This window comes from Melopsittacus undulatus, chromosome 1, assembly GCF_012275295.1.
Source record: "Melopsittacus undulatus isolate bMelUnd1 chromosome 1, bMelUnd1.mat.Z, whole genome shotgun sequence".
In the NCBI taxonomy this organism is placed as follows: domain Eukaryota; kingdom Metazoa; phylum Chordata; class Aves; order Psittaciformes; family Psittaculidae; genus Melopsittacus; species Melopsittacus undulatus.
In genome coordinates, this window is record NC_047527.1 from 88,052,908 (window position 1) to 88,071,432 (window position 18,525).

Sequence of the window (18,525 nt, forward strand, 5' to 3'; positions counted from 1 at the left end):
AAAAGGGAAGAGGAAAGAAAATCAATACTCTTTAGTTTTCTCAGTTATCTCTCTAAAGACAAAAATCTCAGTTTATTATTCTTTGCTTTTAGCCCTCTACCTCCCTGAGCTCCTTCATGCAGGGGAGAAAAACAGAAATGCTCAAGTTAGCATACGATAATGACCAAATGCCTTTTTGGGTAGCAGAGTTAAATTTTGCTAATCTACTTCTAAACATTTCATCTGTTAGCTGATTTTTTTTGTTTTGTTTTTAAACATTTCAGCAGCAAGAAACACTTCCATTCTACACCAGAGAAAATAAAACTGGCACAAGAGGCTAGGGGATACTGGTACAGTAGCATGCAGCTACCTTGAGAAATCGTTACACTTGTAAACAGTGGCTGTTTGGGATTTAAAAAAGACACTTCACAGCAGCATCCCTACAAAACTTGCCTGAGCAGACGACACTATTGTTTCCAGCAGTATTTTTAACTCTAGTTCCATTTCAGTGTTCTTAGCTGTAACATAAGCTGCTTGTTTCCATGGATGAAGGCTCGCACATACTGTGCTTTACAAAGCTTCAATCATTCTCACTCACAACAGCACTGATAAGACCAATGTTTGTAAGATGGAACATGGAAATATCGCAAACTCCAACCAAATGCACTGATTCCCACCCATGCTACCCTTCAGAAACAGGAAATGGTTAATCACAGTAGAGTTTCATAAAAGGCATTTTGCCAAGTCTCATCATCACTTTCTCCCAACCATAAATGGGAAAAAAAAGCAAACTTGCTTATATACTTATATTTTACTAGGTAACAAATTGGGAATGAAGAGTGCAAGTACTGACAATAAAAACCCCAAATCCTCAGGTAGTCAAACGTGAAAAGTTTGGAGTATGAAGTTTCCAATGTACATTTCTGCTAAAGCCCATTCCACAATTCTTTAACAGATCTCAATATTTTAGCGAGATCACGTATGCAAAGCCTACTTCTAAATAGCAAGGAAGAAAGGTAACTAAAGGAGATATAGTAGAAGCCAAGAATTAATTCCCCTGGGAAACAGCAAGAACTTTCTCAAACCAGAGTATTTTCATTTTTAACAATATACAACATTCCTGAAAGTGTGCCTGTAAACCCTCTGAAGAAATTATGTATATACAGAAAATACCTCTTAGGCTGGAATTGTGCAAGGTAAGTTTACTCATGCAAATTTCTCCTATCCTATTATGTCCTAGGATAGATTTTAGTATCTATTTTTTTCCCTAAGGCTCAAACACCTCTCCAAGGTACCTTTATATTCACCTTACTGGGTGGGAGGTTTCTAAAGCAGAGCACAAGACAAAAGAATCTACAATTGAGAAGTTGTTTGCTGAATACTGTTGTAGAAACCAAAATGGAAGTTTACCAATAAAAATATGAAAGTATCTTTATATTTCTTTCAGGATTTTAAAAGAAAACATTAACTGAATTGCACAGAAGGTAATTACCTAGTTCAGGTGTATCCTTATGGCATTATGTTAGCACTGTCCAAATGTCTGCTGATCCAACCTTGAGAGTAAACTTGATAGAGGATCTCATTATCATCTTAATCTGAGGGGGAGGTTGGTTTTTTCCTATTATGTGGTTTGGGTTTTATCATCTTGAAACTTGCCTTCGCACTTGGGTGGAAACAGCATATGAAGCAGGAATCTTGACAGAACACTAACCTTTGTTACTCAGTTTGAAAGAAAACACTTCTAGAATCAAAATAGAAATCCATATACCACAAAATGAAGCAGCACGTGAAACAAAATTTTCTGTGCTGTAGAGCTAAGAAGTTTCACAGCCAAATTAAGACTAAAGAGTTTTAAAATAATTTATTCAGTCACATAAATACTTCGTAACGTTTGCTTGTTCCCTTTTTCATACCCTTGGCACACAATATAGCTCTTCACTTTTACAAAACTAGTGTAAACATCCATGGAAAATAAAATGAAAAGAAAGCATGACATACATAAAAATTCAATAAATAGCAAAAGGAGTGAATAATTGAAGGAAAATAAGTCATTCTTTCCTATAAGGACCATGTTATTACCCTTGAATATTTAATTGAAAGAATTTTTCATTTTCAAAAAATAGTGACTTAAAACTAGATTTTAATCTTTCTACCGTTGTTGTATTTAATCAGATACATGATACAATTTAATAAGTTCAAATTCTTGAATGAACAACAGCAATTCAATGCAATTCTATTTGAGGCATCAACAGTTTTGGTTCACATACAGAAAGTTACAAACCAGTATTTGAAAGTTAGTGGTTTTGGACAGTATGACTTCTAAACTCCCAAACACACTTCTGACATGACATTAGGATTTTCCTTAATGAGCATTAGTGTATAATCTGTTTTTGATAAAGACTACATTAGAGAGATGCTGCCGGACACCTGGATAATGTTGAATGTGGTTGAACCAACGAGACACATTAAGGTATTTCTCCTTTTCTTGCACTGTGAGGTCCACCTGCATGGGGAAGAAACACAAGGCATCAATAAAACAAGGCACTGCATCATTAGTGTCAAACATGTGGTAAGGCAAAATAAAAGTGGACAGTTTTATAGCTGATTCCAACTTGTATAAAAAGTTGTTACAGTCCGGCAGTATTCTATCTCAACTTCACATATGAAAAATCACAACCCAAAATATGGATTTACTTTTAATTTACTCAAATGAACAGACCTGGAAAGTGAAATATATATTTGCATTACAATGATGGGTTACAAAGGGTGTTAGCCTGCTTGAATTTAATGCATCTGTCTACTTATGGGGTTAGCACACATTTCTGGGGGTGCAGGAAAGAGTTCCACAACAGGCACTAGCCTTTCATGTTAATCTAACCACCAGTCTTATCAGTAAAGTAACCGCTTTGTATTTCAAGGTGTATGATAAGTACAGCAATATGTTTTGGGTTTTTTTTAGGCAATTTCAGACTCGATAAAAAGTTGAAAATTGTTTTCTATTTTGAGCAGTAGTCATACAATAGTTCCTAAGAAACAGCATAGCTTAACACTTAAATGTTTAGACATGCTAGCTCACATTGGCAGCCATGGAATGATTCAAATTACTACAGTAAACCAAACTGGAAACCTGTCCATACTTCATAAACTTATTAAAGTACTATCACTTACTCCTACAGTTTGAAGTCCTGTTGTACTCTCAAGTCAACAGCATATACACTTGTTTATTTTAATCCAAACCTAAACAGCTGCAAGTGCAGACAGGAAGAAGCCTCCAACTACGACATAGGTATTCCAACAGCTCCTCGCCACTGGAATTGTGGCCAAAATTAATCAGAAGCTTCAAGCCTACCTTTACTTTTTATTAGAGAACTGGCTCAGATGAAGTCATGTACTAGTACAGATATTAACTATACCTTTTAAAGCCACCAAAGTTCACATCACCAGCATCCTCACTGAAGTCTTTCATTACTTCAGAATTAAGCCAGCTGTAGAAGAACCATTCCTATCCTCTATCACCTGCTTTACTACTCCTTGATCAGCAACTTTAGGTCTCCTCATTCCTGTGTTATGAAGTCAGCTTATCAGTTTAGACAATCATGTGTTTCCTCACATTAACCCGCTACAACTGAATTACATATCAGGTAGTCCTCAAAACAGACTACAAAATCTGCATCAGAAACAAATGTGATCCTCACATCAACTGCCCTATCTCATCTCCCCAATACTTAAACCAAGCAGCATGGGATTCACCTCACTTCATTTTCAGTTAGCTAAGTTACCCATCAAGTTTAACTTAGTCATCTTGATGACACCTGCAATGAAAGAGGGCACACCTGTAGAGGATAGTTTTAATAGACAAATCATAGCTAGACATGCCTAATACTTCTCACATTTAGACTTCTAGAGCTAATCAAGGTTAATCCCCTCCTCAAAAGCTAAACAGATGCCATATTCCTTATGCCTTGTTCTACAAATACCAGATCTCACGGATAATGCAGGTGCACTGCAAATTTAATCTTGGGCACAGGACACCTGGAAACAAATGTTGCAACAAACTTTAAATCACAGAAAGAACTATACACATTCATTTACTCAGCTGTTTAAGTGAAAAGCTGGTGTTCAAAACCAACTGTCATGTTAAATTTTACCCTGTGCTGCACCAACCCTTTCCTGAAAAAGAGCTGCCTGTAATATTTGCTGTTTTTTCCTGACTGTTTTTTCACACAGCCCAGCACTTGGCTAAGAACTGTGAAGATTTAAGTACGTAGTAGTAAAAATAAAATATGGATATATACTAGAAGATGAGCCATGGGAAAACTATCGAAGAAGAATAATTTCAAGGAGTTGCAGGAGGAAGGAATACTAAACCAATGCCACATACCATTAAAACTCTATTATCAGGAAGTTAAGAGCACAATAACTGCAGCAACAACCAAAAATCGGGGATCTTGCAGCTGCTCCTAAACCCAACTAGCTGTTCTTATAGAACTCACCTGCCACAATACAAGCATAGCACTACACATGTATTTCCTCAACAACTTCTGCGATTTTGAATTGCTATGAACCCCACTTAAACAGCATGAGAAAATCTGAGTTTCTTCCTGCTGGCAAGGAAATGTAAACACTATTCCTACAAGCTGTATAGTGCACAGACAAATCAATTAAAACACAGCCACATATTATTTTTGCTGAGCTAGAAACATAAAGGAGTCAATCAGCATTAGCCCAGCGGAAGAGAATGACACTGGTAACAGGAAAACTCCAGAATTTTTAAATGCATTACAAAAATAATGGAAGCTGTTAAGATGTAACACTGAGTGCTTCACAAATTGCCTCAGCTTCTGCAAGTGCAGGATATCCATGACAAAACCTCCCATGCAGTACCATTTAGGGGAAAATGCTTTGATCATCTGCAGTTTGTTATAATGGTAGTTGGAAGCTAGTGTCTGGTATAAAATTGTAGACCATTTACAAATTACACAAAGCATGAAAACAGCAACATGTGTATTCTAAGGTCATCATAAAATTACTGAAAATGAAGAAAAATATTTACGTATGAGCAGGTAATAAAAATACCGTCAGCTTTAATTGACAGTTGTGCACATGTAAAGTTATAATTACAATGCCCTTTTTCAAAGTCTTTAATGGGTAAGCACATGTTTAGGAAAATGCTGAACTAAACTTCAGATTTTGCAGCAGGTGCAGTATTTCCTCCCATCATTTTATATTGACAATTCCCAATCTTCACATTTCCCTGATGTAAATAAAAAATAAAGTCTGGAAAACTAGTCTTCCTCCCTTCTGTTAGTGTAGTGAAAAAACATCTGAAGGGCAAAACAGACAGCTACTCTAATAACAAAACCCCTTTCTGTACTCTAGGCACAACAAGCAAGATATTTTTACTTATTTACATAATGTACTCCATCAGTGAAACATATTAAAAAGCACTTTGTGGCATGCTCTACTTTTTACTTGGAACATAACTCTTAGGTTAATTGTTTAGAGATCACTTCCATGGCGTTTTTTACAACACTGTTAGATGGGTATTTTCTGTTCTTCCTCATTAAATTAGATAATTCCCCCAAGTTAAGAAAGGCTGCTGTTCTGCTGTTAAAATAATTATTTGCTATTAAAGCAATTATTTTAATAGCAAAGCAGCAGACACTCAATTTGTCAGGCTTTTTTATGTCATGGGGAAAAGAAAAAAAAAGAATAAAGTCTTTTATTCTTCCACCACAAAGCTCACAAAGGGTAATCAAGGTGGTCATCATACAACACAACTAGAAGAGTTTCTAAAAGAGCTATAAATATACATGCTTTAATTATATTTGCTTACAGCTGCACTGGGGATGGAGGCATAAATTCCCATTCCCACACACTGAATGTGCATGGAAAGTCTAAAAATACCTGCATATATCTCAAGTTCAAGAAATATCAAGAAAAGGATCTTTTTAAATTTAGCCTTTATATATGACGGAAAGACGGAAAAAAAAACCCCAACCCCAAACAGCTGAACAGTGTATTTCATGAAATACATGCACTTTCACATAGTTTTGACTAATTTTCTGTTGTTGAAGGAACATGCTTAAAATCAAGTCTTCTCTTTAAAGTGAAACTGGTTTTGTATTTCAGTTTAAGTACCATTTCTAGCATAATTTTTCAGAAGGAAAGCCTGTTACCACATTACTAAAAGCAGTGTATCAGTGAATATTAACAAAAATCCACAGCAACCTGTTTATACAGGAAATGTTCATTATGGGGAAAAAAAAAGTGGAAAACAAGCTCCTAGTGCATTCTCATTTTAGTTCAGTATTAGTTCTGATCTGAGGAGAACAACATTTTTTTGTACTTGATTGTACTTGATTTGACCCCGAAACTTTGACTGAGGCATCTTCCATTTGCAGATCTGAATTTCACCCATAACTTATTTTCTAGGCCTTATTACAGAAATATCCAAGTCAGACATACAAATTTCAGACTACCTCTTTGGTTCTGTCAAAGTTTTGTATTGATTATTTCTCTTAAATAGAACTGAACTTGTGCTGTTTGAAAATACTTAAGAATAAAAACATAGGGAAACAAGTTCATTACCACAGGGGGAATTTAATGCTTACTGATTGCTTGAGTTATCCTTAAGCAATGCTTCCAAATTTATGTTTTCTCTGAATCTATGCTTTAATCTAGTAGAACTTCATTGTTCATTATACTTATCCACATATATACTTAAGTAATCAAAGTGTCTAAAGACAACAATATTTGTATCAGATACATGGAGACATGGAATTACATATGACAATGTAAATCACATTGATTTTAAAAAGCTTAGTATCAAGCATTACACTTTTTGGGTGTTTGACCTATATTATGATGCAGAACAACAATGTATACAATTTAGTTCTTGCCTTATTATTACAAGTGTATTTCTAGACTCAAAACTCAAGTCTGCAATAAGCCTGAAAAACTACCTGTGAATCTGACTTTCATTAATGAAGGTGGGAGGAGGGAAGTAACATAAAGACGTACGATCTATATTCAGAAACACTATGGAAAGTGTAACACGAAAGGAAAATGAAACTGTGGGTGAAGAACGACTGAGTGGTCTTAAAATCATTTCCAACTAAAGTTGCGCCAGAAGATTTTTAATGTTTGAGTAATACTTGGCTCATTCAGGACAATCATGGTCTGCCACTAATACTTACAGTATTTTGTTACTAATGTACATGCTAGCATGTAGTTGTTAGTCTAGCAAAAGGTAAGAGATTAAGCCTGAAGGTCATTATCAGTAGTATTTTCAGATCAATGTTGTAAACAGCTTGATGGACAGCAAGAACTGTGGATCTCCCTCTCCGTACCTCCCATTTCCACCTTCTCTCTTGAAGGATTAAAGGAAGCATTTGTTGATATTTTGCACAAGGCTTAGTTGAAACAGTGATGCGTACGACAAACTGCTTCACTAGACCACATCACATTAAAAGATAGAGCAGCTTCACCCCCCAAAACGTAGGGCAGAGCTGCAGCTCTGGATGTACTCTCACTACAGGAAAAAATAAATCACAAGATTCTACAGTTCAAGTATTTAACTTTATAGTCAGGAACCTATATTAACCAAGTCTGAAATCTTCAAAATACATGCAATTCCTAGCTAGCAGCTTCTAACTCTTCCTCTTTATTTAGGACAGCCACCCCATTATTTGCTCTTTATACCCTTCCAATTCAGAAAATGATCTTCCATGAAGCCAAACATTTCAGAAACAGACGCTGTACTATAAACTTGTCCCAAGTAGCGTCTGGATGGTTGCAGGCACCCAGGAACACCAAGTCATTTGTTTCTACCATCTGTTCTATTTCCCAGAGCAGTAACTTGAAGCTTGTTTTCTTGATTAGATGGTCTACTCTAGAGCAAACTCTAAATTTAAAATAGGCTTGATTTTCCCCTGCCTAAATTGTTAAAGAAAAAAAAAATTACCATTTGAACTCATACTTTCCTACAGCATATACAGACATTTTTAGAAAGTACTTACACATTTTTTCTGTCTACATATCATATATGAAAGGTAACCCATTCTGACACTCTAGTCAGCACATCTATCCTACTACTTAAGATATTTTACAAGGCAAATATGGTTTAACAGAATTAATTTTAGGTGACATACTCTAACATGTTTTCAAAAACCTCCTGAAATGAAGCTTCCCTTCCTGCTCCTCTGCTTCACACTTTCTCATTTGAACTTACTCCTCAACAGTCTTAAGTTCTCATTTTTGGTAGTATTTCATTACTTTATCTTCCCTCCCCTTCTCTGCCTCAGCCTGATTTTCGAAGTGTACTGTTCTTGCACCTCTGGTTAATGTAGAGGTAACTAAAGCATTCGGAACACTACAGGTAATACACTTCTTTTTGACAGACCCATAACTAATATTAAAATAAGTAAAAAAAACTAAAAGGAAAAAAAAACCCCACAAAACCAAAACCCCACAAAAACAAGCTTACAACTTAAACCCAAGTTTTAGTTGAAGTTTTTTGTAAAAATCTCTCAATTTTCATTCTGTGACTTTCACTAAGCAATTCAGTAGGTCAATTTCTACAACAATAAGCTGCCCTTTACATAAACAATTATGACAGCTGTATATATAAAAATAATTCAAATAACACTTACCATGACATGATGCAATCCATAGTACATCAGAATGTCTGCTAAGGTAAAAATGTTTCCTGCAAGGTACACTTTATCTTCAAGGTGTATGTTAAGATCCTGAAAATGAAAAAGTCATTGTACTGCTGTAGTATTGACATCGTAAGACAAAATATTAAGGCAATTGTTGAAAATAACAGAAAACCTCTGGAGACCATGCACATAAAATAAATGCCAGCTTTAATTTATCCCTGTTCAGCAAAGGAGAAAAAAAAAGTGTCAAGATAATAAACTATCATCCTTGCTTGACAGCGAGGATTCAATGAAATTTAAATGTTGCTCTCTAAACTCAGTACTAGCCAGTTTGCTGCTGGCACATAATTTTTTATAATTCTTCCCCTTATACCCGCTCAAATTTTTGTATATACAAGTGTGATTTACTTTATATTCCAATCTGACTCCGCACAAATACTTTCAAGTCTGTCTTCTTGGCTCCAAATTACTGGAACTCCAAAACCAAGACTTCTTTTATTGTTAGCACATATGACTCAGAAACATTGCTATTAAGACATTTAACATTTCATAAGCAGAAAATACAGTTCTACAACCAAAAAAGAGCGCATTGCTCTTCCAGTACAGTAGCAGCTTCTCCTGTCCTCCAGGACTCAACGCTGCTGGTCAGCAATCTGGAACTGCTACGCATATCTTGGTATCATTTGACACCTGCTTTTATTAACATTGAAATCACTGTTAGCAACTTGTATTGATTGATACTGTCAATTCAGTTGTTGTTCAAGTTCCTTCAAAAAGAACACTGCTTCAGCATTTTAAGATTATCTCTTAACTATTCTGTAACAGAGGCTAAGGGTGGGTAGCAGAAGGCTTCCATTTAGGTTCAGGGAGTAATTATTTCAAATCTGTACTACTGAAAGTCCATTTATTCTATCTTTTTGTATGCAGTCATTCTCTGCTGCAAAACAGGGGGCTGACAGACTTACTCTTTCTCAAGTGTATTGCTTCTGATAATACAGGCAGTCACACATAACCTGTACCTCCCTCCTCCACATCTTACCTATTTCTCACTGTATTTATGCACCTTTCTGCCCCCTACTTCACTCTGAAGAAACACAGCAGCAAAGTTACCTACATTAAACCTGACCCTAGCATAAGCAAGCTTTAGTTTTTGCAATCTGGAAGCTCTCTCGGTTAGTATTCCTCTGCTTATTGAAAAAAATTGTAGTAAATGCCCTCCTGTTTCCTCAGCAACCTCGTTAAGCCACCCCTCCTCTGCCCCAGAAACAGAGGCAAGAAACTCAAATATAGCTTTTTTCAAAAATTACCCTGAAATAGATTTTTGGTCTCAATTACAGCACATTCCATTTTAAGACAACCTTTTTTTTTTAAAAAAAAAAAGTCTAGGGCAAAGAGAAGGGGTTAATAATTAGAGAAAAATTTTAAAATTATATCTAGCCATTGGCAGATTGCAGTCTTGTGGCTCCATAATTTTACTGATAGAGATATCCTACAGTGCCTATGTAAAACTAACCAAAACACAAAACTAAAATGCTGAGACAAAGACATCTAACCCTGCATTTGATTTTAACAAGTCTGACTCCATTATGCTACCTTATTCTTTGATTAGCTCTTCATGACAGAAATCCTGTGCTTCTGTAGTATTTAAACATCCTCACGTCTGCTTTGATTTTATTAGAGCAAATTGGGGAAAAATATTACCCCTGCATAGCTAAATTCTGTAAGGTCATCTGCTCCTGGCTATATAGCTTCTTTTCTTTAGACTGGTTTACTGCTTTGCTCATGTTAGTAAGCTCTCAGATTAGTTTAAGTATGTAACTACCATTCTGTGGAATTTCATACACACATCACAAAGGCAAATACAATGTTAAGAAAAGGTTTGCAGGAAAGAAAACCCCCAAATATACCCAGAGATCTGTCTACTAGGAAAAAAAAAAAGTGAAATGATCTGTTGTGACACAGATTCTCTGATCGGTATTTTTCACTTTGATTAACCAGAAATCTAGCACATAGTGAGAAGTAACACCACTGAAATTATATCCTCCCTCCCCTCTTTCTTCTTAGTGCAAGCTACAGACTCAGTATTTCATAAAGTAAAAAGATCATCATTCTTGATGGCATAATCAACACATTTATTTCCCTGCTCAAAGTTTTGTACTGTGCATGTATATATACACAGAATACTCATCAATCAATAAAAAAAATCCTAAAACTTTAAATGCAAAATAAACTATTACAGTGTGAACAATTATTTATTCTGGTTCATAAAATTTTATGAAGTCAGTTAACTGAACAAATGGAATTTGGCAAAAATGGCTTAGTCTTGGATAAATTAGTATTAGTTTTAAATTCTTTTCTTGCACATGTGCTTTTCTTGCATAAAATACAGACAGATATTACAAGTTCATCCTGTAAGTCAAACTAATTCATAAACGCACAATTCTTTTCATGTGCACTAGGCACATCTAGTTAATCTTGCCTAATGGGTTTGCTTCCCATAGATGATTATATTATTGGCTGATAGCCAACTGTGTAAGAATTCTGGGTTAAAGTCAAGCTGTCATAAGTAACCCTGGTATTAAACTGAACTAGTGTTCCTGTCCTGGAAAGATTAATGAAAACATGAACACAAAACTGTATCTGAGTTTCTACCACATCCAGAAGACTCAGGTCTGTCATTTGTACCACTGTCTTTCATGTACTGAGCATCACTACTTAAACTGATTACATATATACAATCCCAATATTAAATGACTGAAATAGACTTGGAAATTGCTTGGAACTCTATGAACTTATTATTGCAATATTATTATTAAGTTTCAAACAGGTATTTAAGGCATAACTGCAGTTTGATGCACTAGTATACACTGAACCACCACAGCAATTCAAATTCCATTTTTGGGTATAAGGGGGAAAAAGCAACAGGAAGAAGAGATGTTGCATTATTTATGGACTAACTGATGGATTCCCACTTCCTTGTTTTATGGAAAAAAAACAAAATCCAATTTACAGCCTATATCTGGAGCAACAGCTCAACGTATCCCACCCACGACACACTTCTGGCTACCCCACAGTATCACTTACTATCTTTTAAATATGCAATTTAAGTGTCTGTAATCCTATTCATCCACTAAGGCTACTGAATCCCTTCCAAGCACCACAAGTCAAGACAATAGCTCAGATAAGTAACAGCTGGTTCTTACACAACTCAAGAGATGACAATGGATCTAATCATACTGATACTGTTTTCGTTATTTTTTCTACAACACACCACTGGTGTGTGTATGTATGCCCAGCACATACTGTGTGTGCACAGAAGCACATCCTTGCAATCAGCAGTATTCTCAAGGTCATTTATACCCTAAATGCCTTTATATCTCATCATGCAAAGACAAAGAGCTGAGCACTCTCGAATGTGTCAGGAAAGCCTCTGACGATGCAGAACTCAAGAAAGGATTCTGCAGCCATACCCAAGAAAAGCAGAACTCCACTGCTGGGTCTTAGGCATATTTTTAATTCTCACGCAAGACTTCTCTAACTGGCAAATTATGAGCTAAACCTGGTCTGGAAGAGAATTATATTTAACATACTGAGTTCCCTGTAAGGGACGGAAGAAAAAATACTCAAGACACATTGCTCAAGTAATCAAAATAAAATCTTTTACACCTGCAAGTGCACAAAAATATCCCGGTGCTAACAGGAAAGGTAGCGAAGTGAACACAGAAACCTGAAGTTTAATAAACACATGCTGAACAAGCTTGCCAAAGTGGGTAGGCATCCCATTTAGAAGTCTGTCAAAAAACAGTGTACAAGAACTGAGATTAATGGCATGGGCAGAGTATGGATTAACCTGCTTATATATTTGTGGAAACAGTGATTTTTCAAACAAGGACATTAAATAAGATTTGAAACTCTCATTCAGATTTCTAATTGGATGTCATATTTATAGCCAGACAGCACAGGAAATTAGGACAAAACTAGTTGAAATTTTGGAACATTTTTTGTTTAAGACACTGAAAGCAGAACACAAAAAATTCTTTGCTATAATTAATTATTCTTCAGAATCTAGAGATTTCTACAGCAAGTTCACAACTGTTTAGCATATGCCCCTGAAAATGTAGTAGGGGGGAAGAACTCTCAAGTTTCAGGTACCTAAAACTGTCAAGGCAGACATTCAGATCTCTTCAGTTGAATTAATTAACACGTAAGTGGACACTTGATGGCACAAGTGTCTTGCAAACATTCTGTTCCTTCCTGGAAGAGTAGAAACACTGCTAGTTATCAGGCACAAGTCCTCAGTAATTTCCAAGTTTTTCCTATGAAGCTTCGTTTACCATTAACCAAAAACCAAAGAAGCAAATGAAAATACGCGCTCATCCTGTGGACAACAAAGTTAAGATATTATGCTATCACCACTATTAACAACCATCATTGCTGCATATGTGCTGAAGAACAGCCCAGAGGTACTACTCCTGTTTATTTTGCTCAGTACAGGAACATAAATCAAAAACCAAACACCAAGAGCACTTTCATTGGCCACTTCGAACAGCATAGTATTTGCTCTGAAGGAAAATAAAAAGCCTGGCTGAGATGGTCTGGCTACTTCATGATTGCTTTCATGCCTAGTAAGAATCAACATGCCAGCAAGAACAACTTAAGAACCTATTTTCCTAAGGCCAACAGAAACCCCTTCCTAATCAAATTAGCAAACATTAAACCAGTTACTGACATTTTTCAGAACCACATCACCTCAATTAAGGGTTAAACAGACAGCCTAAAGTTTATAGCAGAAGTAACTGAACTGTTTTTGGCAGCTTATTATAAATTGTGGCTCTAGGCTGCAGCTGTCCCAAGACTGCCATTGTGTATTCCAGACACGTTGTAAAACTACAACCTCAGACTTCCCTTCCTATTTTAGTTTTTAATTTTTTTTTTCACCCGTACTCCCTCTTGGCATAGTATACTTTAATGGTAGGCTGCCTCTTTTTCTGATTAATAATGGTAGCAAGAGAACAAATTAAAAGGAAAAAAAAATCTTAATTGCTATACTATGAAATTATTAGTGTTGGAACAATTCCACAGCAGCCCTCTGTCAAAATAAATTCTGGTTATTCAACATCTGCTAAGAAAAAAAAAAAAATCCTAAGGAATATTTTAAAGTTGTACTATCTATCAGATAATACTTAAAGGCAGAGATTCTCCCTCACATGACACCATTTCTCAGTAAGGAAATTTTGCTTTGTTTGGAAACACCCAATTTATGTACATATTTGTGTTTCAGTGTATTTTCTACACTGCCAGTACTTCTAAGATTAAAACTGAAAAGAGATATCAGCTTCAACATGAAACCATCATATCACTGTGTCTGGTTTTAATACACAAATACAGTTCTGCAGATACCCACATGTGTGCGTTGACAAAGAAGGTATCATCACTTAAGCCATCCAGAGCACATGTATTTTGTTACAAGAAGGCAGAAAACTTGCTTTTGTTTTTGTGTAACAGAAGAGCAAGAAAAGCAAATAAAAGTTATTTATTCTCATATGGTCTTCTCAGAGTTTGGGAAAGAACAAATAGTATCACCAGTTTGTTTGAAAAAGTGACTGAAATTATGTAATACTTGCCATAAAGGTTTTTTTTAAACAACATGAATTAGACAACAGGAACCTCTGAGGGCCACCCTGTCATACCACCTGTTCAAAGTACAGGTAAAACTGATATTAAACCCCAATTAATCAATGCCTCCTTCAGTAAAGTTTCAGAAATCCCAAAGAGTAGATAGTTTTCATGCAGTATCTGTAGAGTAACCATGACTGTAACGGTTTTGATAGGGTTTGCATGTAGAAAATAACAGCAGTTATGTTACAAAAAGGGAAGTAATATAAACAAACTGATGCTTAACCGATGGAAGATAGTACATGGCCACAATGAGATTTCGATAACTCAAGATTATTGGGGGCATAAACGAGAAAAATGGTTCTTTAAAGCTGTCATCAAGTTGATCCTTGTAAAGCAGACATGACATTAAAAGTCCTCAAGATCAAAGAGGCTGTCAGTTCGAAAAGATTACTAACAAGGTTTTGCTTGGCACAATTTTAAGAGGCAAGATCTTCCTTGACTAAGTAACACGTTAACTCTTGAATGTTAGTTTTTTTTTTTGTTTCTGCAATAGTTCTAGTTGACTCAGATTTGCCACACCTAACAGAAGTCAGAAGTGTTAAGACTCTGCTATAAACTCATATAAACTCTGCTATAAACTCACATAAACTCAACCTTTCTAATACTGCTCATGTCACAAAGCTATTTCTAAACCCAGACTCAAAAGTAGCATTGAGCATTGCATACTTGCCATCTAAAATACACCTTTAAAATTAGAAAAAATAAACACTTTAAAAACTGATTGAATTTTATTAGTTTCATATACACTTATTAAACAGAGCCCTTAACACTTAACTGTGTAAATCAAATTTTCTCTTCAAGCTCTGTTCCCACAAGACTTCAAAAATACTGATTAACAGTCACAAGAAGGAGCAAATAGAGTAAGTTTTGCTATCTACTCCTTGCCATATACTTCTTGCTCAAATAACAGAGTAACCCTTGAGATCCTCTTTTATGTTTCCACCTGCTTAAGAGAAAGTAAGCTTCAGAGTACAAGAAACATTTACTCCAGCAGACTAAACCCTCCATATAAGGCAGCTCTATGTGAAGGGTAGTTTTGCAGAGTTCCTTTATGATTTCCCTTTTCTACACAGGAATTCTGTCCAGTAACTCCTTTTGATATCAGTATCAAGTACCGCAACATAAAGTATGGCCTGTATTCCATAATTACTAAATCAGTAAGAATTGCTCTTAAAACAGAGCAGTGTTATCCTGAAATACAGCATCAACTTGTTTTAACTGAGGCTTAGGAAGATGGTAGGAAAGTGCCATCTTACATGGCAAATATGAGACTAGGCAGCTGAACAATCTCTAAACAATCTGGAACACCCTGGGCAGTTTCCAGCATTACAGCCATAAAACACTAAGAGCTCTGCTTCCCATACTTTACAGCTGAAGTTGTTTTCCCTCTTGTTTCAGGTTGTTGGGGTATTTTTGTCAAGAAAAGTGAAAAGCAGCAAGCAGAATAAAAGCCAGTACTGAGAGATACGGCCAAGTCTTCAACATTTGCTCAGTTTTATTACTTGGTTGCTCACACACATTAGCATCGTAATTTTCTTCAAGCTCGAGTGACTCCAAAATTCAGTGGCAAGGTAATTAAATACTCCTTACCTTCAAAATTATCCTAGTATCTTCTTTACTAGAGCTTCCATCTACTTGAGTCACTCTATATTCCAACCATTGCTGGACAATAGCTTTCTCTTCTGCAGTACTTCCAAGCAGTTGCTCTTTCTTAGCCTGTTTAACTAGGTAGCCAGCTATGGTCATTATTCCTGTCAGACCAGGTCCATTGTTTGTCTGAAGAACAGGAACCTAGAATAGGGAAAAAAAAAAGTTCAATAAGAAAAGACTTTTTTTTTTGGGAGCTCTTCAGAAGGATCTTTAAAGCAGTATGTTAGAATTTAGAAATATTGATGCTAAAGTTCATAACACTAAAACCACGTATATATTCTCTTTTCACTCTTTGGGATGGTATATTTTCATTTTTTATAGAAGAAATGGTATTGCACAAGCCAAGATACCTTTAGCTCAAATTAATCAAATTCTGCCTCTATTAGCAAAAAATGGAAGTGCTCATTCTAACACTGTCAGAAATGTAATTAACTTTTAGCTTACTTTCAAATTCAGGACCTTGACCTAGGATTGTAAAGTCAGCAGCATCCAACTTCTCTCTGAGCAGATCACAGCAGCAAGGCTTACCAAAATGCTTATTCATACTTACTATCCTATTCCCAAATGCTCTGACAGAAGTTAGTAATTCACTGATATCAGGGGAGGACAACACATCACACCTCTAGCTTTAACCACCTCTTTTTAGTGATGTTAGCACATACTAAACTGTAGGAAAAGAAAAGTGAACTGCTAAGAATCAGAAATTAAGTGAATGAATTGAAATTAACTGCAACAGACTAAAGCCCATTCAGTCATTTACAACATCAAAAGACAAAAAAAGCTGATTAAAATGCAATACTTTCTTTTTTTTTCAAAGTATCTGACCACACAAAGGAGCCTCTATGTTTGGATTTAATTAACATAAAGTATAAGCTAAAAATCATTATTTTCATTTTGCAGTTGCACCAAGAGTCTGACAATTACTCACTTTTTTCTCTCAGTATGCAGTCTGGAAAACGACAGATCAATCTAGTTACTTGATTTTTCAGACTTCTACTTTAGAGCATTAAAACACCACTCAGGTTGTCAAATAATTTAGGAAGCTTCTGCAAATAAAGATTTCATATACTGCTATTCAAGACTTCAATCATAAGCAGTAAAGTCAAGGGAAAAAACCCTAGAAACCAACACAAGGCAACCACACACCTTCTTTTCTGTTGTTTTTCTCCAAAAGCACCATTTTTACACATATGTAACACTCTCAGCCCCATATCACACTTTTCAGGCCCAAAATGCTTCTTAAACTACAGAACATAATGTTTCTGTAAAAACTTCAAAACACCAAGCTTTCTACTTAAAAAAGCAAAATATTTAAGAGCAACAACTCCTCACTACAGAGACCTTCTTGATACACAAAACCGTATGTTTTTTCCATGCAATTTAACCATGCCAGCACAGATGTAATTTGTGCTGGCACAAGAAAAGCATAGGGAGAGGTGATGTAAGAACAAGCACATTTTAAGCCGACATCTCTCCAACGAAAGGCAATATTCCTTCCACAGGCGAAAGAAAGAAGTTTCCAGAACCTACGAGTAGGCAGCAAGGCCCTACAGCCACAGCTTAGGACAGGTGATGAAGGAAGCGACTTGGGGGGAGAAAATGACACCCCCGCTCAAGCGAAGAGCTGACGGAGCCGGGATGGGCAGCTGAGGCCGACAGAGGGCACGCCCCACCCTCCCCATACCTCCCCCGAGAGGAGGAGTCTGGGGGGTCTCAGCCACCGTCGCAACGGCGGTGAAGGGGATGATCTGGCGGGGCCAAGACAGAGAGATGGGAGGGGAAGCGGCAAGGTAAGAGACCGTTGGGGAAGAGGGTGGGTGGCCGCCCGCCCGTTGCCAGCCCCTCCTCGCTCCCTTCACCTTCCGCTCCCCCTGGACGCCGTACTTGCTCCCTTTCGGCAGGCCCAGCAGCTTCTCCAGCAGCACCAACTCCTCCACGCCCGGCCCCGGCCGCGCCGCAGCTGCCATCTTTGGCGGAAGACCACGTGGGAAAGGAAGGAAAGCGTCACGCACCACCTGACAACAACCTCCAATCCCATTGGAAAGCAGAACCAACACACCTCCAAAGGAACCGACACTGCTATTGGCCTGAAGGTACCGGACAGCCAATCAGACGCTCGGCTAGTAGTCAGCGCATGCGCTAAGCCGCACTTTGCGTTGGAAACCGTTCGGGGGCGGGGAAAAGCGGAGGACCATGAATTGCACATGCGCACAGTTCCTCCCCCGCCCGCTTCGCGCACGCGGAGAGATTAAGCTACGCCTCTGGGGCGTGACCTCAGCCGGGGGCGGGGCGAGCTTTGAAGGGCCGCGGAGCCGCCCCGCCTTCTGGGGGTGGTTGGTGGTGGGTGGATAGGGGTCGGAGCGTGGGGTTGAGCTGTTTGCTCTATGGCCAGGGCACCGGCGGCGGGGGCTGAGCGGCAGGCCCTGCCAGAGTCGGTTTATAGCTCGGGATGGAGACAGCCTCCGTTTCCAACGGAACAGCGGCTGCTTTCTTCCTGGGATGGGGCCGGAGCTGTTGATGGGTTTGTCGCTGTGCCTCTGGCAGAGGGCAGTGA

The 18,525-nt window shown here is 37.4% G+C and overlaps 1 protein-coding gene across 1 annotated transcript; it reads right to left on the bottom strand.

Annotated features, from left to right (window-relative positions):
• Positions 1-1,821: 1,821 nt before the first annotated feature.
• On the bottom strand, positions 1,822-17,975 carry EEF1E1 (eukaryotic translation elongation factor 1 epsilon 1). The gene is made up of 4 exons (XM_005149906.3): positions 17,831-17,975; positions 15,912-16,112; positions 8,634-8,729; positions 1,822-2,482 (listed from the first exon to the last, which is right to left on the bottom strand). The coding sequence occupies exons 1-4, from the start codon at positions 17,936-17,938 to the stop codon at positions 2,342-2,344; spliced, it is 546 nt and encodes a 181-aa protein (XP_005149963.1). The 5' UTR covers positions 17,939-17,975; the 3' UTR covers positions 1,822-2,341.
• Between the last annotated feature and the right edge of the window lie 550 nt (positions 17,976-18,525).